Source organism: Podarcis melisellensis (assembly GCF_964234715.1).
Source record: "Podarcis melisellensis genome assembly, chromosome: 15".
NCBI classification, from domain to species: Eukaryota; Metazoa; Chordata; class Lepidosauria; order Squamata; family Lacertidae; genus Podarcis; species Podarcis melisellensis.
Window position 1 is genome coordinate 39984105 of NC_138532.1, and position 22884 is coordinate 40006988.

General features: G+C 43.4%; 1 protein-coding gene across 10 annotated transcripts in view; it reads right to left on the reverse strand.

The window, feature by feature from the left end:
- Positions 1-22884, reverse strand: part of BRIP1 (BRCA1 interacting DNA helicase 1) — a 196582-nt gene that overhangs the window by 54692 nt on the left and 119006 nt on the right. For 4 of the 10 annotated variants that reach the window (XR_014163230.1, XR_014163231.1, XM_081890177.1 and 1 more), the window contains 2 exons: positions 6216-6289; positions 1416-1515 (listed from right to left, as the gene is read on the reverse strand). Coding sequence is in view for 4 of the 10 variants with exons in the window: in XM_081890176.1 (XP_081746302.1) it covers positions 6250-6289 (40 nt within the window). In the remaining 6 variants the exon portion in view is untranslated. Of the gene's footprint in view, positions 1-1415; positions 1516-6215; positions 6290-22884 lie in introns of those variants that run through there. The other 6 variants (XR_014163229.1, XM_081890172.1, XM_081890174.1 and 3 more) reach the window with 4 other exon arrangements.

The following is a 22884-nucleotide window of genomic DNA, read 5'->3' on the forward strand; positions in this document are numbered from 1 at the left end:
TTCTTCCTTCTCTATAAACCTCTTACATCCAAGATGGATATTAAAGGGGATATGTGAGAAATAAACTAGCCAGAAAATCCTTTTATCAATACTAGACCCCCCGGGCCAAACCCTTGCAGCCATATGGAACGGAAGCACATGCCAATAAGCTAGTGGGAAGAGTTACGCAAAGTACTTCCAAGACGAGTCTGTAAAAGAGTTTCTAGGAGTTACGGGGACACAGCTGAGTGTATGCAGCTCTTGGAGAAGAGAGACTGCTACAGGGCAGCTTTCATTGCCCTGGTAACCACCAGATGCCTTGGACTCCACCTCCCATCATTCCTGACTGTTGGTCATGCTGGCTGGAACTGATGGGAGTCCCAACAGCATTTGGAGGACACCAGATTCCCCACCCCCTGATTTAGAAGGGGAACCTGCCCTTGAAGCTCAGAAAAGTTTTTGCTGCTAGCTATATGTAGGCCCACTGTGGCATCACAGGTTGTTACATCAGAGCAGCTGAGCCCAATACCAGTCAGAGGGGTGGGTCATTTGGTAACAAAGGCCCAGTGCGAAATCAAAAAGCCTTTTGTGGGACCACTAGGGAACTGCAAAGCTGACTTAACAGCTCTCTTGGCAAAAAGAAAGGCAAGATATGAAGAGATAACAGGCAGAAGAGAGGGAGGAAGACGTGGATGAGGAATCAACCCATTTCCCATCTGGGCCAAGTTTCACCCTTAAGGCCATTCTATTTCATTTCTGTGTTGATCTCAGATTATTTTGAAATATATGTCTTTGAAAAACAAAAGCACTGCACACACTCTCAAAATATGCGTCTTTAAATGTATTTTGATTTTTTGAGCCAAGAACATCACCAGAAAATTTGGGAAGTTGTAGACAATAAAGTTCAAGTCTAAACCTTTATCCCATGTGGTGTTCATCAGGCACGATCATACTGGAATTACCCAAGAACTAATTCCTCTACAGTATTTGAGGAATTGGGGTCTACCATTCTAATGGGCCCTCAGCTAGCATGGCAATTAGCTTCCATATGTAGCAAATATAAGATTGGTGTTAAGGAAGTGCCAGCACACAATCTCATTAGGAAGAATAACAATAATTGGAAGCTGAGTGAGTGAAGGTGTACAAATATCTACACTTCAAAACTTAATCTGGTTTAATATTCTTTTCCTCTCATCGTACCCCTAACTGTGGGTCTCCAGATGCTACTGGACTACAAAAAAGAAATGGGGGAGAGATTTGGTTCAGTCCACGTTTTAATTAAAACCAGCATCATTGGCCCTTCCCAAAACAATATCCAAACCCAAACGCAGCTATGCTTCAAATTTCACACCTTGCTGTATATTGTGATTGTCACGCTCCTGTATAGGCTAGGGTCCCTTATCCAGAAGGTCTAAGGCTCTCATCAAAGTACTCACCGGCACAGGCAGGGTAGTGCAGAAGCAATGCAGTCCAAACAAAGCGCAGATGGTCAGTCTACGTCCAAACACGATCCAGAAGCAATTGCCAGGAAACAGCCTAGGAGGGAACACTAGGATCAGGAACAAAGATCTACAGAACAAGTGAATTGTGTTTTACCCCAGCTACCGGAAGGCTCAAGAGGGAGACATTATATGCTCTGGCCTCCTGAACCACACAGCTGCAGGTAGTAAGAGAGCTTCAGAGATTGCTTACTTATGAGTAGACCCCTTTCACATGAGCAGACCTAGAACTTCACAGACACATACTATAATGTTGTTTTTTGGTCTGAACCCAAATCTTTTGGTGCTGATGTTCTTGAGGACTAGGAAGTGGTTCCATGAAATTATTTTATATATGTTTTTATTGTTCTGTGACTTCAAGAATTTCCATAGGAAGTAATTTGTAGATGGAAGAAAAAAATAAATACGAATAAACAAATATAGCTGCATGCATTCAGCGTGAGTGCAAAATTCAAAGTTGATAAGCCACAGTGTTAGGGAAATTGATCCACCTTCTCACCATACGATTCGCAATATACTTGACTAGATTGTTTATGCAGAGAAAACTAAAATGTGTAAAGCTGAAGAAAAAAAAGTTTGTTCCAGTGCAATAGGAGATACTCAATTTAGGGAAATGGCAAAAAACCTTAAGGATTTCACTCAACATGAGATTTATAGGGTGAGAATCATTTAATAATAAAACACCCTAGAGAGAGTTGGGAGCAGCAATTCCCAACTGGGGGTCGAAGCATGAGAATAAGAAGAATTATATTCAGATTTTTCAAAGGCGCACGGTTCCTGGAGTTGCAGGGGTAGTGAAAACCAAACACTTTTCTTTCCATTAGGTTTCAGTGATAACATTCTGTGCCATTTTAATAGACTACGTATCTTGAATTACAAGAACGCACATATACATCGGCATATACAATCCCTTAGTGAGAGGGAAAGATCTCAGTTATTCGCAGGGCACTCAATACCATTACATAATAGCCCTTTCCAAACAAGCAAAAGGAGGCAAAGTTTTTAGCTGGGGATTTAGTCACACTTCATCAGGATCGCGTTTACACGGGGCCCAGCCAAATGCAAGTGAAAGTTTTACTGTCAGTTCACTTTGCATGTGCTATTACTAATCCACATGAAGCCTGCTGAGCTAAACCCCCAAGGTGCAATCAGTGTTAAAATGTTGTGAAGAGAGTGTTTAAAGTTGAGGTTAAATGCATTTGCCAAGGTATGGGTTTTGTCCAATGACAAGCTGAAAGTGAAACGGGCAGAGGTTGGGGGGGGCGTGTGTGTTGCTCTAACCAGATATGTGCCATAAACACGGCGGGGTTACAATGCAAAGGTTGCCTACGCACCAGATATGCTGCTGCAATCATCATTTTGTCGATATGTATGCTTCACAATGGGACGCGAGTGGCGCTGTGAGTTAAACCACAGAGCTTAGGACTTGCTGATCAGAAGGTTAGCGGTTTGAATCCCCGTGACGGGGTGAGCTCCCGTTGCTCAGTCCCTGCTCCTGCCAACCTAGCAGTTCAAAAGCACGTCAAAGTGCAAGTAGATAAATAGTTACCGCTCCGGCGGGAAGGTAAATGGCATTTCCATGTGCTGCTCTGGTTCGCCAGAAGCGGCTTAGTCATGCTGGCCACATGACCTGGAAGCTGTACGCCGGCTCCCTTGGCCAGTAAAGCGAGATGAGCGCCGCAACCCCAGAGTTGGCCATGACTGGACCTAATGGTCAGGGGTCCCTTTACCTTTTTATGCTTCACAATTGTCAGCTAGCAGTCCAGCTACTGAGTCATCCAGTAGACAAAACGGACACTGGCAATTTTGGAAGAGAAATCACTCCCATGAGAGGCTTCAAAAGAGGATCATACAAACTCAGGGAGTATCAATGACTGCTGAGGTTCAGCGCCGAGGGCCTTCTGGTGGTTCCCTCCCTGCGAGAAGTGATGTTACAGGGAACCAGGCAGAGGGCCTTCTCGGTAGTGGCGCCCGCCCTGTGGAACACCCTCCCATCAGATGTCAAGGAAATAAACAACTATCTGACTTTTAGAAGACATCTGAAAGCAGCCCTGTTTGGGGAAATTTTTAATGTTTGATCTTTTATCATGCTTTTAAAATTCTGTTGGGAGCCGCTCAGAGTGGCTGGTAAGATCTTACTAATAATCTCCTTTTAGTGTGCTATTTATTATTCTTATTCTTATGCTCAGGTCCTGCTTGTGGGCTTCATATGGTTATCTATGGCATCTTTTTAACTGCACTGGTTCAGTACTGGCATGTTTGCTGCCTTGGGCCCCTTTGAAGGAAGTTGTGGGATATAAATTTAACAAATAATGTGGTTGGCTGATGTTACAGCAGGATCCTGGGCTAGAGGGGCCACAGGCCACTTAATGGTACTGCAACTCTACCATGGGCTTTGCAAAATCTGCAGTAAAGCACACGGTTTCTGTTTGCAGATAACCTCCCCAGGACTTAAGATCTTCCCCAGAGGCCCTTCTCAGAGTGCTCCCTCCGCTGTTAGCTTACAGGAATGGTAGCCCCTCCATGGGGTATATTCCCCCTGAGGAAGCTCCCCTGGCTGCCCTCTGTACAATCTTTTTGGAGCCACTAAAAAAATATTTCTCCCCTACCCCCTTCAATAGTTAACAGTAGAACAAGTTCATTTAGGGTTTTACAATGAACATCCACTTCTCCCTAGCTGGTGTTTTCTTAACGGCTGTTGTATTGGGGTTGCTGATTTTCTTTCTGTGGCATGAGGAATTTTCTTTAATTTATATCACAGAGGAGTTGGTTGTTTAACGTTTTTTGGACGCGACTATGCTTGTCAGTTTTTGTATTTTGTGATTCTGTTACGTTTTCGTAAGTCGCCTTGTGGCTCCAATGTGAGAGGTGCACAAATCCAATAAAAAGTAATAAATTGAAACACATAACCTCTGCCCCTGTGGGTCCAGAGTGTTGCCGTCCCTCTGAGAGTTCCCACCCCATTCATCCAAAAATGCAATTTCGAAGCAAATGTGGCAAGTTCCAGCTTGAGCAAAACCAACCAACCTAAGGAGTTTGAGGTACCTGAGAAATGTGTGTAATTTATCCAGGGGTTCCAAACAGCAGTAGCTGCAGTAGGCCTACACTGTGAGATTGTTCTGAATAGGTAGAACCAGCTCTAAGACCGAACACTATTATTTACAGCAGGCTTCTTCAACCTCAGCCCACCAGATGTTTTGAGACTACAACTCCCATCATCCCCAGCTAGCAGGACCAGTGGTCAGGGATCATGGGAATTGTAGTCTCAAAACATCTGGAGGGCCGAGGTTGAGTAAGCCTGATTTACAGTATTTATTTTACATATTGTTATCCTGCCTGCCTTTCAGACAATCACTGTCCCCCAAAGTGGAGTGCATCAATTTTTAAAAATGTCATTTCTTTGGCTGATGGATGGGACTATACTGTTCTCCCCCCCCCCCCCAGTCCCAGAGCAACAGACACCTAGAACCTAGCATTGTTTCAGGCAGGGAGGGAAAATACAAGCTCCTGTGTCTGCTCTTTCCCTGGCTGGTGCATGGGGCCCCGCTGGGTCTCTCACTTGCCCTGAATTAGTCATGGGAGGAAAGGGGTGCAGACTTCCAATGGTCCCAAGTTCCTTTTGCTGATGGCAGACGTCAGCGCATGCAATCCTGGGTGAAATTGTTGAACTGTCCAGGCTTCATAGAGCCAAATTCAAATCCTCATTCAGCCATGAAGCTTACTGAATGACCCTGGACTAAGTCACTCTCTTGCTCTCTTCTTGAGAATATAAAACATCCAGATTTTAAGAGTTTGTTTGCATTTAGAGCTGACTTTATGCAAGCGTGAGTTACATGGCTCAGACATTTAATGTCTATTATTCATTCCTGCAAATGCGGGCGCTCGGGAGAGCAAGTCTGCATGATTAATCTGTGGCTCATGCGAGTCTTGTGCTCTCTTGTCCACACCTGTGCAGGTGGGGTTGGTTTTCTCTCTGAAGATCTACCTTTTCTTCAAGAACAACTTAAACAAGTATCATACTAAAGCTTTCAGGAAAATTTAAGTGCTCTTTAGGTTAGCAGTCTTGATAAATTCCATGCAGTCATCTAGAGAATTTTCACTTGGCAGTCCAGAACTATCAAGGTTATTTCCTTCTGAAAAATGATGTTTTGACTGGATTGGGGAAGCAGAGAGGGGGCAGTTTTTTCACTACGGCAACATGTGGCCGTCAGAACAAGAGAGAGCCATCTGTTTGCAATTGGGCCTGGCTATTGTGGTCTAGTTTGCTGGTAACAGTTTGCATACTAAGCTTAGTAAAGTACACATTTAAAAAAATAAAGGAAATATAATCAGAAAGAGGTAATGTTACTGTAATTTTAATTTACTCTGGAGGAATAAAGGTCAAAATTTCAAATCTATTTCACTGTGATGGGTTGGCATGGTGTAGTGCCTGAGGCTGCAATCTTTTACACACTTACCTGACGGGTGCAAGCCCCACAGAAATCAATGAGCTTACTTCTGAGCAGAATTGCAGCGTAAAAGGAGAGAGGAGGTAGGGGATTTATGGGTTCAAATCTCAGTGAAGCAGCAGAACTATTAAGTGAAAAAGACTTTGACATCTCAGAAAGCACCTCTCCCATACATTGAGAGTTAATTATCATTTGAGGTATGACAAAGTATATAATACGAATAAAACAAAGTTTGTGATTGGGGAAACAATAAATATATCAAGGGAAGGCCATATCAGCATCAATTTACCTGGCTCACCCTGTAGAACTTTCCAAGGTTTGTTCTATACAGGCTCAGAACAGCCAGGAGGTTCTGCACGGAGACTGCAAAGAAAAAAAATGCTTAATTTAGATGACTTACCGTAAATCCCTAGGTGAAGAAGTTGAATGTTCCAGGCTTACAGACCCAGTTCGAATCCTCATTCAGCCATGAAGCTAATTCACTGAGCAAGTCACATTTTCTCTCTTCCACTGTGTGGTTTTAACTAATCTTTATGTTTGTTATATTGCTGAGTTACCTGTACAGGCAATCCTCCTTTTGCACGGAGGGCTCCATTCTGGACCCCAACACGCGTTGGCAGAGCCCACCCGAGCCCACTCTGCCCTTTTACATTATGTCTTTATGATGTTTGGGGCCTATTTCTGGGTTCGGTTTTGATCACATGTCACTCAGACGTGCCTAAACCCGGAGTTGCCTGTACAGTGGTACCTCAGGTTACAGACGCTTCAGGTTACAGACTCCGCTAACCCAGAAATATTACCTTGGGTTAAGAACTTTGCTTCAGGGTGAGAACAGAAATCATGTGGCGGCGGCGCGGCGGCAGCAGGAGGCCCCATTAGCTAAAGTGGTACCTCAGGTTAAGAACAGTTTCAGGTTAAGAACGGACCTCCAGAACGAATTAAGTTCTTAACCCGAGGTAGCACTGTACATTACTTAGAGACAGTCAGAATTAAGTGGTATATAAATGGACAAGCTGACTGACTACTTATTAAGCCGGACAGGAGGAAAAGACTGTATACAATGCCCTGAGCGCCTTGGGAGAAAGGTGGGGTGGAATGGGAATTTATTTTTTTATTTATTGGATTTACATACCACCCTTCATCAAAAGATCTCGGGGCAGTTCACGAGGGAAAAAACCCACGATAAAAACACAAATAAATATATTACGTGTACTAATAAATATAATAGTAGAGAATTGGCTGTAAAGCTGTTGAGTAATGCCAAACGAATAATTCCTTTGATATTGTCAGCCAGGTTTACAAAAGCAGAGGAGGGGAAACTCAGTTATGGATTTACTACGTGGACTTAGGATGAAGGGAGGCTGCAGATCTTCAGGTGTTGGACTGCAACTCCCAGCATCCCCAACTACTGACCATGCTGGCTGAGGCTGATGGGAGCTAACAGCCAACACCATCTGCAGAGCTACAGGCTTCCCAACGACGCTTATCTCCAACTCTTCATCTGCACTGTGACCTACTTAGCAGGGCTGTTGTAAGGATCAGTAAGAATGTCCTGTGAAACATCTGAAGACTCAGGGAAGCATTCCATTCTATTATTATTATTATTATTATTATTATTATTATTATTATTATTAACAAAATGAAAAGCCACTGAAGTGCAGTTCTGCTGCTGTACATAAACCTCTGAGAAGGTCAAATTTCCCCCACCAATAAAAGTGGCTCTAACATTAGTTTTTTGTTAAGAAACCTCCAATAACTGTTGAAACTACGAATGGTTTTTAAAAAGCATTTGCAGGCAACTGCTTAGAAAAAAAAACCCAAAGCTCTTTTTGCACATGGAATGAACATTATATTGGACTCATCCAACAAGCTCCAATATGAAATCTCCTCTCATGCTAAATAAGTACCTGGGCTGAGAGAATGATTCGGGGAATCCAGAGTTGAAGCCTGAGCGCCATTAATAATTATTGGATTAGTTGTTTTTTTAATCTAGCTCATTGTTTCTTTTTCTACATATACAAAGTGATCCATTAAAAGATTTTCTAAAAGCCTTTTAAGACAACTAGGGGTGGAAAGAAATCCGGTTCAGTTTGCATTTAAAGGCAAACCTGATAAATTCACACTTTATGAAGCTGTATGCAAAACGAACTACAGCTATATTTTGAAACTCACTTTTTTGCAACACTGTTCTCCAAACAAGCAACATGTATACAAAAATGCAAATACTAGAGTGAAGTGTGCATAAAATGCATATAAAAGTGAATCTAACATGCAAAATACATTATATTAGGGGGAATCGCTGCAAAAATATATGTATTTGGAGAAATTTTCATCAGGATTTTTTTTTAATGATAGCAATAATCACAAACTGGTGGGGAAATGAACTGACTGGAGAGAACAAGAAACTGATAAATTTGCCCATCCTGAAAAGACATTGCACTGCCTCATTTTAACACAGTTGAACGGCTTCAGGTAATGTTGCCACAAGATGATCAAATAGAATGCAAAAGAAGGGCAGATAAAGAGTGCAGGTTTTCCCCTCCCTTGGAGTCATCACACATTGTTTGTGTGTGTGTGTGTGTGTGTGTGTGTGTGTGTATCCATCTCTACACAGAAACAATTAACTAAGAGGAACTTCGCCAGATGCTTGGGAACGTAACTTGCTCTTCAATTATATTTACTCAGCATAGACTCAAAACGAAGTGCACTGTTAGCAAGACAGGAAAACCTTTTAAGATTACTGTCTGATAAGGGCATGCGTAAGCTACGTAGTAAATCTTAACAGCGATGGGGGGAGAGAGAAAAAGGAAGTTATTAAGCCTACTGTGCAAGGAATCACATAGTCACCGTATCATGATGGAAAGTTTCTAAACTAAAACATCTGATCTGTCGGTTTCTTCAGAGACATGGCTGAATGTAAACATACCCAAAGCAGATTTATTAGTCTGTGGATAGTCCTCATTATTTGAAATGCATGTACACGCACACACACCTAATAGCTATCAGAAATACTTCATTTCTAGAAGTCGTGATTTTTGACCTGGAAGACTCCCCAAATCCAGATGTGCGGTGGTTGGTGGCAGTTGCTCAGCAGTGAATCAAATGTATTTTGTCTATGCTTAAAACCATTATTTTCTTTTATTACTGCTTCACATGTGCTCCTGGGCTGTGTGGGTTTAGGTTTAAAAGTTTCAGATCCAACTGAACTTTAGCCATTAGTATATTGCCAAAACATTAAGAAAAATATTGATGCCAAAGTAGCCATTAGCCAAATGTTTCTTGCCAAGGACAGCAGCTGTGAGTCTACAGTCTCCCTCTATAATGTATAGTACAACTTGCCTGCTTCCTTTTGTCATCGTAAGCCACAGGTCAGTGGTAAAGAACACCTGCTTGGCATGTAGAAGGAACCAGGTTCAATTGCTGGGATCTCCAGCTACATTTAGGCAAAACCTTGGAGAGCCACTTCTGAGTTAGTGCAGACTGCTATTCTTTCATTCCTCCGGACCCGGGACTCACCTTTAACCAAAACCTGCAAGTGGAGACCCATTCCTTATTATTTTGTTTATCATACATTTATGTGGAGGTGAGAGTGCTGCTGTTGCAACCCACCTTAGATCAGACTGTGACTCAGAGGTGGGATTCCAAACCCACCAGTTGAAGAGCAATGTTGTTTGACCAACCTTCCCAAACTTGGTGCCCTCCAGGTGTTTTGAACTACAACTCCCTACATGGCTGAGGACATTAAGGAGGGCATTTAGAGGGCATAGGGTGGGGAAAGCTGCTGAAGACAACACCGAACTAGATGGGTAAATGGCCCCTTTAAACTCTGACCTAGGAGTTTAAAAACCTAGGTCACCTCTGTCTAGATCAATATTGTTTTATGAACTAGCAATTTTACTGTGGGGACGCAGGTGGCGCTGCGGGTTAAACCACAGAGCCTAGGACTTGCCAATCAGAAGGTCGGCGGTTCAAATCCCCGCGACGGGGTGAGCTCCCGTTGCTTTGTCCCTGCTGCTGCCAACCTAGCAGTTCAAAAGCACGTCAAAGTGCAATTAGATAAATAGGTACTGTTCCGGCGGGAAGGTAAACGGCGTTTCCGTGCACTGCTCTGGTTCGCCAGAAGCGGCTTAGTCATGCTGGCCACATGACCCAGAAGCTGTACGCCGGCTCCTTCGGTCAATAAAGCGAGATGAGCGCCGCAACCCCAGAGTCATCCGCGACTGGACCCAATGGTCAGGGGTCCCTTTACCTTTACCGTAATTTTACTGTGATTATTTTGTGTGTGCAAACCACAGAAGATGTTCCAGGAAGATGTTGACAAACATTAGAAAGCAACTAAGCATGTTCCTTTGCCAACCGTATAGTAAAAGCTATGGTTTTCCCAGTAGTGATGTATGGAAGTGAAAGCTGGACCATAAAGAAGGCTGATCGCCAAAGAATTGATGCTTTTCAGTTATGGTGCTGGAGGAGACTCTTGAGAGTCCCATGGACTGCAAGAAGATCAAACCTATCAATTCTGAAGGAAATCAGCCCTGAGTGCTCACTGGAAGGACAGATCCTGAAGCTGAGGCTCCAAGACTTTGGCCACCTCATGAGAAGACTCCCTGGGAAAGACCCTGATGTTGGGAAAGATGGAGGGCACAAGGAGAAGGGGACAAGAGAGGATGAGATGGTTGGACAGTGTTCTCGAAGCTACCAGCATGAGTTTGACCAAACTGCGGAAGACAGGAGTGCCTGGCGTGCTCTGGTCCAGGGGGTCACGAAGAGTCGGACACGACTAAACGACTAAACAACAACTAAGCATGTTCCTATGAAGCTGCCTTATGCCAAGGGTTTCAGATGGCAGTCTTGCCCAGCTCTGCCTGGAAACCACAGGGATTGAACTTGGAGCCTTCTGCCCCGAGCGCCTCCTTCCCCCCATTGCTGCAGAGTGGGTCGCTTGTAGAGAGGGCTTTCAAAAGCAGGTTTTGACATGGTGTTGGAGCCCAGACTACCAAGTACACCCTGTTCAGCTCTTTAGAGCCAGGCCAGGGATACCATGCATGCCAGAGCAGGGGCCGTGTCGTGATGGACGAGGCTGGGTTTAAGAACTTTGCATGAGAGATACAAAACAGAAGGCAAAGAAAGGCTGAAGTGCGGGGTAAGATTTACGATGTTCAATTATTTCCCTCACAATTCCCCCCTCCCTCTAGGGTACAAGCACATAATATATTGTACTTTCCATTACCTGGTACAAATATAAAACATATCTGAAAAACACATTTCATCCCTATAACATATTAAAACAACAAGAAAGGGGCCATGGCAGGGTTTGATAGATTAACTGTCACCCACTGATGTTGTGCCATATTAGTTAACAGCAAATTAATATCATCACACACATTTTATTCCCCCTTACATCTTACAAAGAAAAATTAGGCCAGAAAGCCTGCAATTCTGAAACTCCTGTATTAAATCCCCAAAAGCCGTAACAACACACAGTGGAGCAAGAGCAAACCTTGCCCATTTTGGCTACTCCGGGACATTTCCTTTAAGCCACCGTAAGCTCCGACTCAAAGCCGCAGAGACCCCCTTTTGCGATCTAGATTCTTATTGACACGTGTGTATTTTATGAACTGGCATATTTCACTGCATTTATTCTGCATGTCCTTATTGTGATCTGAAGCCAGGGCTTTTCATCAGCACTCAATTGTTAAAATAAATCCAAACAACACAATAGCTTTGGGGTTACGTAGTTGTAAGAAGCAGTAGATGGTTGCAATTTTCTGGTACACATGAGTAGATATAGATGAAATCGATTTCATTTGTTATGAATTAATTCACACACACACACACACCAACAAATGAGAGCCACATGGAACCTCCATCTCCAGATGCAGTTTGCTGCTGAATATCTATTGTTGGACAAGGTGGGCACAAGGACACAGGAAAAAGCCTTACACTGAGTCAGTCCATTGGTCTATCTGTCTTAGTGTAGACACGGACTGGCAATTGCTCTCCAGGAGTTCAGGTAGGAGTCTCTCCCAGTCCAACTGGAGATGCAGGGGATTAAATCAGTGGCCTTCTGCATGCAAAGCAGGTGCCCTGCTATGGTTTCCATACCCTGCTCTGGGTTTCCTGGAGGTTGCCCTGGGGGGCTCCTGTCCAACAGCCTCAGGTGCAATGGTCTCCTTATGTTCATCAAAATAAAATAAAAAATCCTTCCAGTAGCACCTTAGAGACCAACCAAGTTTGTTATTGGTATGAGCTGTTGCTATCAAAGGGTTAAAAGAGTAGCAGAAACGCTCTAATCACTGAGCAGCTGGAGGTCATTAGGCTTCCAGGAACATGAGTCTGTATAAATAGTCCCCCTGTTTGTTTGTTCTTCCCCTTCTCCCTTTTGGGTGTGTGTTTTGCTGAGATGTGTGGTTCGTCGCCAGGATTGTTTTTTGGTGTTTTGTAAATAAACCTTATTTTTGATTTACAAACCGCATGCTCCAGGACTCCTTTTTGGGAAGATGCTGCCTCTCCTCCCCTTCTTAGCTGCTGCGCGAAATCCTCTGCCGTGGTGAGACTTTTAAAGAAGGAAGTGCACTGGGCATTTACATTAAACTAATTAAAGTTTAATGGGACAGGTTATGGATGTTTGTACGTCAAGAAGGAGATAAGGAGAGCAGTTCAGAGTGATTTATGCAAGGACTGGAGTGAAGACAGAAGCGGTTGCCGACAACGAAAGCCTCCAAAGCAGCTTGAGTCCTGCAACGTGCCTAGAAAAGTTTTAAAGAGGCACTGCGCAGTTTGTACTCGCTGGAAGACGTCTGATTCCTCAAGGAGCCACCTCAGCAGCTGGGAGACGGTCTACAGGTGTGTGAGTATCGTTCCTAAGCCCCAGGGAGGATGGCAGAGTCCCAGGAAAGTTTTACTGTCCCGTTTACGCGACTCAATGGGAAAAATTGGCAAGATTGGAAGGCTAGAGTAAGGGTTTGGTTGCAAGCAAAAGAGTTGTGGAGCTGTACTGAAGCACCGCCTTTACAGGCAGCTGCAGACGCGTCTGCAGAAGCCAAAGCAGCAGCAGCAGCTTCACAGAAACGCGACAGGAAAGCCCAAGGTCTACTAGTTTTGGCAGTGGGACCAGAGCAAATGCCTTATGTTTCTGAGTTAAAGAACACGCATGAGGTCTGGACGGTTCTGCAGCGGTTAAATTCCAGAAACACTGCGGGGGCCAAGATCCATGCTACAAGATGTTTGTTTGATTTACGTCTCCAACCGGGAGCGTGTGTGAAAGAACATATTGCCAAAATGGTGTCTGCCTTTAATCAACTAAGACAGCTGGGCATTCCTTTTTCTATGGAGCAGCAGTCATACATATTGTTGTCTTCTCTTGATAAAAGCTATGAGACTCTAGCTCTAACTTTGGAAGCTATGCCTTCAACTGAATTAACCCTTGAATACATTTCTTCTCGGCTTGCGGATGAACAGGATAAAAGGCAAAGAGAAAGAGGTTTGTCTTTAAAGGGGAGTTATGCTGTGCCTAAGAGTGTTGATGCTGAGTTTGAGCACACAGTAAATGCTTTTGCAGCTAGACACTGTTTTCGCTGTGGTTCCCCTTCCCATCTAATCAGGAATTGCACACGTGAACCTGGTCAAGACAGCAACAAGGCCGTTACCCCTAGTTACCAGACAAGGAGTTCCAGGGGACGTCGAAGAAGAGGAGGAGGTCGTGGCTACTCCCACAGCACACAGCACATGGCTTCAGCAATGGCGTTGATGCAAGGGCGTGGCCAAGGCAGCAATCTACGCTGGTTGATCGACAGTGGTGCATCTCACCACCTGGTGGCGCCATCTAGTGTACGTTTGCAGAATTGCAGACATTTGCAAACCCCTAAAGTTGTGACAATGGCAGATTCAACTAAACGTTCCTTAGAGACTGTAGGCACAGTGTTCTTAAATTGTTTGCAAACAGAAATTGATGCCTACGTGCTAAAGGGACTGAAGGGGTGTATTTTGTCTGTGTCAGAACTTGATAGAAATGGGTTTAAAACTGTGTTTGAAAATGGGGTTTGCACTATTTCAAAGAATAACGTATCTCTTTTGCAGGTGGAATGCAGAAATGGGTTATATTATTTTGAGACAAGTCCAGATGAAGTTGAACAGGTTCATGCTGGTTGTGTGAACACGCCTACCCATAATTCTTGTGTTCATTTATGGCACCGCCGTTTAGGGCATATTAATTTTCAGTATGTTAAAAGGCAACCTGAATTATCAGAAGGGTGCAAATTGAACAAATGTACTAAGTATTTGGATTGTACTGCATGCAAAAGTGCGAAGGTTCATAGATGCAGCTATCCCAGTTCAGATAGGAAATCTGACAAAGTATTCCAACTTGTGCATATGGACCTATGTGGCCCAATGCCTGTTGCTAGCATGGGAGGTTCAAAGTATGCACTGTGTCTCTCGGATGACAAAACAAAGGTTACATGGTTTTTTCCTCTCAAAACAAAAGCAGATACTGCAGAAACAGTTAAAAATTGGGTTCATGCGGTAGAACTTGAATTCGGTACTAGAGTACTTGCTTTTCAGACAGACAGAGGGTCAGAATTTACCGGGTCTGTGTTGCAGAATTTCTTTAAGAAAAAGGGAATTAAGCATCGTCTGTCTACACCTTATTCCCCCCAAGAAGGAGGCGTGGCCGAACGTAAAAATAGGGTTCTGCAAGAGTTGGCAAACTCTATGTTGTTTGATGCTAAACTTCCTCAGAGTTACTGGGCGGAAGCCTGGCAGGCGGCTACTCATATTCTGAACCGAGTATATAATTCGGTAATTGATACTACGCCTTATTTTGCTTTATATGGGAAGAAGCCCAAAGTTAATTACTTTTGGGTGTTTGGATCTCAAGCCTATGTACTTATCCCAAAAGCGTTAAGGAAAAAGGGAAGTCCAAGGGCTAGGAAACTCATCTTTTGCGGGTACGAACCACATGCCAAATCTTGGAGGTTTGTGGACCCAGATGGGGATACTACAAGAGTGGTCCTCAGTAGGAGCGCTGATTTTTGTGAGCAGTCCGGATGGACTCACTTACACGCTAACCCTGACATTTTGAGAGATGATTTAGGCATTCATGCTGAGAAAGAAAGTCCAGAGAGTGATGAGCCAGAAGGGGATGGTGCACATGGTTCAGATGCAGATTCTGATCAGGCACGAGGTTCTTCTCCTAAGGTAGAAAAGCCAGAATCTAGGAGTGCTCCAACTTCGCCAGTCAGTAGGCCTAGCAGACAGCAAAAGCAAAGCAGGTCACCTGCAACACCAAGCCCAAGGGAGGTATCTAAACGGAGGTCTTTATCCCTAGAGGCGCGTCCAGACATAAAGTCTGAGACAGATTTTGACAGCCAACGGTCAGAGGGGGCACAAGAGGAGCAATTGCGCAGGTCAAAACGCGCCACGAAGGGCAAGCCGCCAGAGCGGTTTAAGGTGACAAGTGTATACGTAAATATGGCACAGTGTGAGCCAGAAAGCTATATGGAAGTACAACAGCTTCCAAGCTCAGAAGCCGTAAAGTGGCAGGAAGCAATGGAAAAAGAGATGGCTTCAATGAAGTCTCTCGGTGTGTTTACAAGTACAGAGCTTCCGAAAGGGCAACAAGCTGTAGGTTGTTGATGGGTATATCGTTTAAAGCCCACAACTACTGAAGAGTTGCAATATAAAGCCCGGCTAGTTGCAAAAGGGTTTTCGCAGCGCAAAGGTGTTCACTATTCTCAAATCTATGCCCCTACTTCAAGATCGGAGTCATTAAGAATGCTTCTAGCCTCTTCAGCTAAGAAGGGAAATAAGCTGTTTCATTTTGATGTCAATGTGGCTTATTTAAATGCAGACTTACAGGAGGAAGTCTATATGACACCACCACCAGGTTTTGAAGGAGACAAGCCAAACCAGGTCTGGCGCCTACACAAATCCATTTATGGGTTGAAACAGTCCGCCCGTAATTGGAATTCCTGCTTAAACGATGCTCTAGAGAGCATGGGGTTCAGAAAGAGCGCAGCAGATGCGTGTCTTTATCTAAAAGGCTCGGGATGTGAACAAGAAGCAGTTTTGATATTTGTTGACGATTTATTATACAGTGGAAAGGATGATAAACTTGCACAACAATTTGCCACAAAGCTTGGAGAAAGGTTTCAGATAAAATCACTAGGCAATGTATCTGTTTATCTAGGAGTTAAAATTCAGCAAGATGAAAATGGTAACTATTGGCTTAGCCAAGAAGCTAAAATCCAGCAGTTGCTGGAAAGGTTTAAAATGAACAACTGTGCTGGTGTTAAAACCCCAATGGAGTTAAGTTACACAAAGGATGCTCAAACTGAGCAAAAGGCAGAGTTCTGTAATCCCGGGGTTTACCAGTCAGCGATAGGCAGTCTACTCCACATTGCACAGTGGACTCGGCCCGATATAACATATGCTGTCAACATGCTGTGTAGACAAGCTGAAAAACCATCAATGCATGCTTGGCAAGGAGTAAAAAGAGTTTTAAGGTATCTCCAAACTACCAAAAGCTTTCGCTTAAAACTATCAGCAGAGGGCAGCACACAACTTGAATGTTGGGCCGACAGCAGTTGGGCAGATGCTGGACCAGATAGAAAATCAGTGTCAGGAATAGCGATAAAATTTGGAAATGCACTAATTGGTTGGAGATCAAGAAAACAATCACTTATAGCTTTAAGTTCAACTGAATCTGAGTTCAATGCGTTATCAGATATATGTAGAGAACTGGAATTTTATAAGCAACTGGTACAAGAATTGTTTGGAGAATGTTCCCTACCTATCAGAGTGTGGGAAGACAATCAACCTTGTATTAAACTAGCTAAATCAGGTCAATTCAAGGCGCACACAAAACACTTGGATATCCGTTATCAAAATGTATGCCAAAGTGTAAAACAAGGTTTAATTGAACTAAAGTATTGTCCAAGCCAAGAAAATCTCGCAGACGGTTTTACAAAAGCTTTGAGTCCGCAATCTCATAAATGTTTCTGTTCAGGTTTAAATTTGTATTAAGGTTGGTACAGCTCAGTGTTACGAGCGAGAGGGGGTGTTGCTATCAAAGGGTTAAAAGAGTAGCAGAAACGCTCTAATCACTGAGCAGCTGGAGGTCATTAGGCTTCCAGGAACATGAGTCTGTATAAATAGTCCCCCTGTTTGTTTGTTCTTCCCCTTCTCCCTTTTGGGTGTGTGTTTTGCTGAGATGTGTGGTTCGTCGCCAGGATTGTTTTTTGGTGTTTTGTAAATAAACCTTATTTTTGATTTACAAACCGCATGCTCCAGGACTCCTTTTTGGGAAGATGCTGCCTCTCCTCCCCTTCTTAGCTGCTGCGCGAAATCCTCTGCCGTGGTGAGACTTTTAAAGAAGGAAGTGCACTGGGCATTTACATTAAACTAATTAAAGTTTAATGGGACATGAGCTTTCGTGTGCATGCACACTTCTTCAGATACCAATATTTTCATGCATGCACACGAAAGCTCATACCAATAACAAACTTAGTTGGTCTCTAAGGTGCTACTGGAAGGATTTTTAAAATTTTGTTTCAACTACGGCAGACCCACACGGCTACCTACCTATATCTAGAATTATGTTCATCAGTCCACTTTGATTTTTTCTGCAGTAGCCAGAGTCCACGATACACCATTTAAATGCACAAACCTGCCCTGGCCTGTTTCCAAACAGAGAGAAGCACATGTTGTCACAAACCCTTATATATTGTTGAGAGAGACATAGTTGGGATTTGCTGATGGTAATAAATACATTGTATATCTGGGGATTCATGACTTCAATAATTAACTCTGGGTGCTAAAAGGAAAGAAATGAAACATTTAAAACTGCTTATATATTTAAATTTACAGGTTTGTGCATTTAGATGATGTATCGCTCACTCTGGCTACTGCAGAGAAAAGCAATCACAAATTACATATTTCTAAAGGAAAGGAAGACCCTAAACAATTCTATGCCATTTGGTGGGATTTAATTTATTATCTATCCAGTTCAGATATACAAAACTCTCTTCCTCCACCAAAATGCAAAAATAGGCTTTTATGAAGTTTTTTGCTGCTTTTATTTTTCTACATTATCTGCTCTCTATTTATTAGGAAAAAACAACCTCTACTGCTGCTATGTTTAGCAATTTCAATCAGGTTTCCCCCCGTTTGTTTTTACTTTTGATTTTACAGTAATAAAAAATACTTCATGAAAATAAATAAATCCATAAATTTGGTGGTCTGGTGGTCCCATATGGTAAGGTTTTGTTTCAACTTGGGAGGGAATCAGACAAAGAGAGTTGGGAAAGGCAGATGGTGGCAGGAGGAGATGATGAGGTTAGCAAATACAATCAGCAACCAGACGTTAGCAGTTTTGACAAGTGCCATTAAAGACAGCCAAAATAAAGCTGTCGCCTAAATGCTCCATGTAGGGGAATTTAGAGGGAACCTGGAGCCCATCAGTGCTAAATCTTTTAACCTCCACAAGAGAAGAGGAACAATCTTCAACCATCTACAGAATAGGAGGAAAGGGGATGTCTAGCAACTATTGGTGGCGCTCCAAGGGTAGATTCACATTTTTTAAAAAACCGAAACAAAACCAAGCTATCCCAACAGTCCCCAGGTATTCGTGAGGGAAAATGGGTTGTCTGACCCACAATTCCTGTATAAAAGGAATTGGCTATAAAAGGAGCAGAAATGGCTTCTTCCCATACCTCTAAGAAGTTAGTTTGCATTTCTCTCCCTCTTCTCTCTCTCTGAGGAGGAAAACAAATATACTTTTAGGAATATTAAGTTATGCTCCAGAAGGGAAAGAATATATCTCCAGCAAAGAAATTTCAAAGGCAGACTCCAGCATGAAATCATTGCCTCGAGTTTTAAAAGATGGTTCATTCTGTTTGAAAATAAATAGAGTCAATGGTTTTGCATTTCCCTTCAGGTGTCTGTTAACTTAGCATGCTGGGGGGGGGGGAGTATTGCATTATTGGCAATTAGTTATTGCTCAACTTCTTTTGCAGACATTTAGGCTTCTGCTGAATTGCCACAGAATGTACTTTCATTGCCACCAGCCACTTTGATGGTGCTAAGCATCTGCTCAGGGTTTAGATGGGAGAAACATTGGGACCACAGGGCTCAAAGGGGGTACAGCCCCCCAACCCAATACGTCAGGGGCCGAGAGTCTCGCTTGCGTCGAACAGCAGGTAGTTAGCAATGCGATTGGCAGGTGACCACAGTGAGCCTTTGACAGTGGGGCAGTGTCCCCCCACCCTCTGCTTCCTCACCTCGGTTTTGCTCTTCCACATCCTAGTGACCTCTGCCCCCCAGCACACCCTTTTTAGCATGACAACACCCCCCCCCCAATCATTTGACCCACCACTGCAGTGGAAATTGCAAATCGGACAAAACAGGGTGATTGCTCTGGAGAGAGACTAGAGAGTGATTGGCGATGGCCGGGTTTGGCTCCCTGGCCGCTGGTTGCTGACCCCTTACAGAGCTCAGCCTCCACCTCGTAAAACTACGCAGAAAGAGGGGAAACAGTGCCTTAATTCCACACATATACCAGCAGCTGGCAGAAGGACAATTGGGACCTACTGGTAGCTCTCCAGGTGATTTGCAGTAAATAAGCAATGATACAGAATCCCAACCATTTAGCAATGCCAGCAACAAAAAGCCTCTCCTTCCCTTAAATGAGGCTGCTGAAATCAATAAAGCTTTGGGTAAAAAAGGAAATGTGTGTGGGTTCCAGTTCTGGGTTGAGGATGTTCTCGGGGGCACCATATTCTGTTCCAATGCTAGATCCCACAGAGAAAGCAACAAGGCCGGAGGGGCAAGGCTAGGTTGAAGGTTGCTGGAGCACGGACAGGCCTGCCCAAATTGGGAGCTGGCTGAGGCCTTGTGAACATCTGTCTCCAGACTACCTCTTCCAGGCTCCACCCCCTTGTGGAGAACATCAGAGGCTCCTAGGGCCAGCCCTCTGGCCTGAAGATGAACATTGCTCCTACATTCCATAGCTTTCATCTTAGTTTGCTCCTTGCACCACCAGACTGGTGATGTGTGTAGGGAGATATCTGGTTCTTCAAAGGAAGGTGCTTGTGAAGATCTGGGCTCTGGCCCTATAAGTTCTTGGGGGCTGAGAAGTTCTTCTCATCAGTCCACTTTGAGCCTGGAACCCGACTCATCTCTCCATCTAGTGCCCCTGCAGCCTCTGACTCAGTGTCCCGGTCACTGCTAGATTCAGGGGTCAGGATAGTGCCCACTTCACTGTTTCTCTATTTGACTCTGATTGGTGCATCTTGGGATTGTAGTGAAAAACAAAGTAGATCCAGCAAGCCTGGAGTCTGCCCACTCCTACCGTACACCACCTTCGTTCCATAATGGAGGAAAGGAAGGAGAGACACATGCTAAATAAATTTGACCCCAATTCTTTGCATTTTAAAAAATACGTCCATGTGTACACATACCTGGCAACTGAGAATAACACTTCATGAATCTGATGACATGGACATCTGATGGTGTCATAAAAGTCAATGCCATAACAAATCCTACTAGTCCATAGGTGGTGCTGAACTTCAGCCATCAGCTGCAGCCAGCACAGCCACAAAGTGCCCTGCCATCTGAGATATGGAGGGTGATCACAGGAGATGGGGCTTTCTCAGTAGTGGCCCCTTGCAGTGTAATCATATGGGGGGACCCTGTGGGGATGAGCATGATAGCTACAGCAGGGAGCCTCCTGCACTCACGAAGGTTTCCTGCGCATTTTAAGGGTGGATCTAGCACATTCATCCCTCTGACCCCCATTTGCACAATTACTCTGCATGGTGTCAAGAGTACTTGAAAGTCTTTTGTGAACGTCTTTCAGGTGCCAGGCAAAACCTTCTTCTTAATTCTCCCAGGCTTTAAAAATCTGATACTTTCCATCCCATTTTGCTGAGTTTTGACACACCTGTTACACTCCCCCCTTTTTTTTTGTTATAGCTTTTCTGCCTGGTGTGGATTTTAGCTCCTTTTAATTGTTTCAATGCTGCTAATCAAACTGCATCTTAGTCATTGTGTTTTTAATTTGATTTGACACTTCTTGTCCATTGCTCAGAGAAGGCAAGTTACGGGGTGACTGTTAAGTGAAGTAAGTAAAACAAACTCTCTCCACTGAAGTAAGTGGAATTTCAAATTTATTGGCTTGCATGTTTCCTCTGATAGAGGAAGACTCCTTCCATTTTGTTAGGAAAGAAAATCCTAACAGGTGTATGCGAAAGGTTATTTGAAGTTATTTCAAATATCTCAAGTATCTCACTAATACTGATACCAGGGTCCGGTATATTATATTATATTATATTATATTATATTATATTATATTATATTATATTATATTATATTATATTATATTATATTATATTATATTATATTATATTATTATATTATAATATTATATTATATTATATTATATTATATTATATTATATTATATTATACACCATGATCAACTCCCGCCCGGGAACCAATGTCCCCACTGTGGAAGGACATATGGATCCAGAATTGGCCCCCCCACTCACTTATGGATTCATTGTTAAAATTGTGCTTATGGAAGACAATCTTACTCGGCTACGAGTGATTGCAAAAGAAAGAGAGAAAAAAGAAAGAAAGAAAGAAAGAAAGAAAGAAAGAAAGAAAGAAAGAAAGAAAGAAAGAAAGAAAAGATAATAAATTTATACATAAAGTAAACTTCAATAACTGAACTCACCAGAATAGGCAGGTGAAAAAAGCAAATCAGGCTAAAGCAGTAAAAACATTTCAAAATGCTTGAACAAACTAATCTATGTTTGAACTAGGTTCCAGAATAACAGCAATATTGGAACCTGGCAAGCTGGCAAAGGGAGGGTATTCCAAAAGCAGACAGCCACCATAGAAAATGCTTTATCCTGCATCATCACACATTGTCCCATTTTCACACTCTCAACAACCTTACTAGAGAGGAAGACTAGCTTAACGAACTTCACAGCTGGGTGGGGGGTCTGAACTCAGATCTCTCTGGTACAACTCCAACACTTCACCCACCAAAGCCCATTGACAAGAAAAGTTATTAACTTTGGCTGGATCATACCGCAAGTTCAAATTTATTTTATTTTTTAGAGAAGGAATCTCCATCCTCTCAACTCATACTGATAAAAGAGGCCTGGGACTAGAATCGTTTATTACAGTTTGCCTGATGACTTCCAAATGTTCTTGTATCGACCGCTCGAAGATAGAATTTCTGTTGCAGAAATTACATCCGACTGACAAAGAAATTCAATCTCAGCAGAGTTTGGCAATGTTTCCCTCTCTGAAGCACAAGATGGTGTTTTGGAAACTACAACAGAAACATGCCGCCCCGGTCTACTGTGCATATTGGACAGTTTGTCCAAAAATAAAGCAATGAAGTAACGCTTGAGGGAATACTTTTCAACAGTCAGTGAGGCCTGGTGGGTTTACCTGGCAGCAGCGGCAGACAACCAAACAATCTTCTGATGAGTGCCAGGAGACTAGATCTTGAAGTCGCTACTTAAATTACCCACAGTGACTTGGATACGTTGCCACTTTGGGGCATTGTGGGAAATTTAGATGGTGCTTCCAGACCAGGTGCCGATTAGAGTGTTGTTTGTCCAGTCAAAACTTATGCCACAAGAATATTCAGTCCTTGAGTCCAGCTCTTCAGGGTCTCAGGCAAAAAAAGGTCATTTCCCCATCACCTGCTTTCTGATCCTTGTTTAACTGAAGATGCCAATCATCCTAACACTGGGAACCTCTGCATGCAAAGCAAGTGCTTGATCACTGGGTGACAGTTCCTCCCGGCGATTGCTCTTGCTTATAGAGAAGCTTTGCAGCTACAAGTGCGCTACAATCAAGGTTTTAAAAAGGGCATCTCTTTCCATTCCGCCCCACCATATCAGTTCCACACAGCACCGTTTTCATTCCGCTGCAGTTTGGACT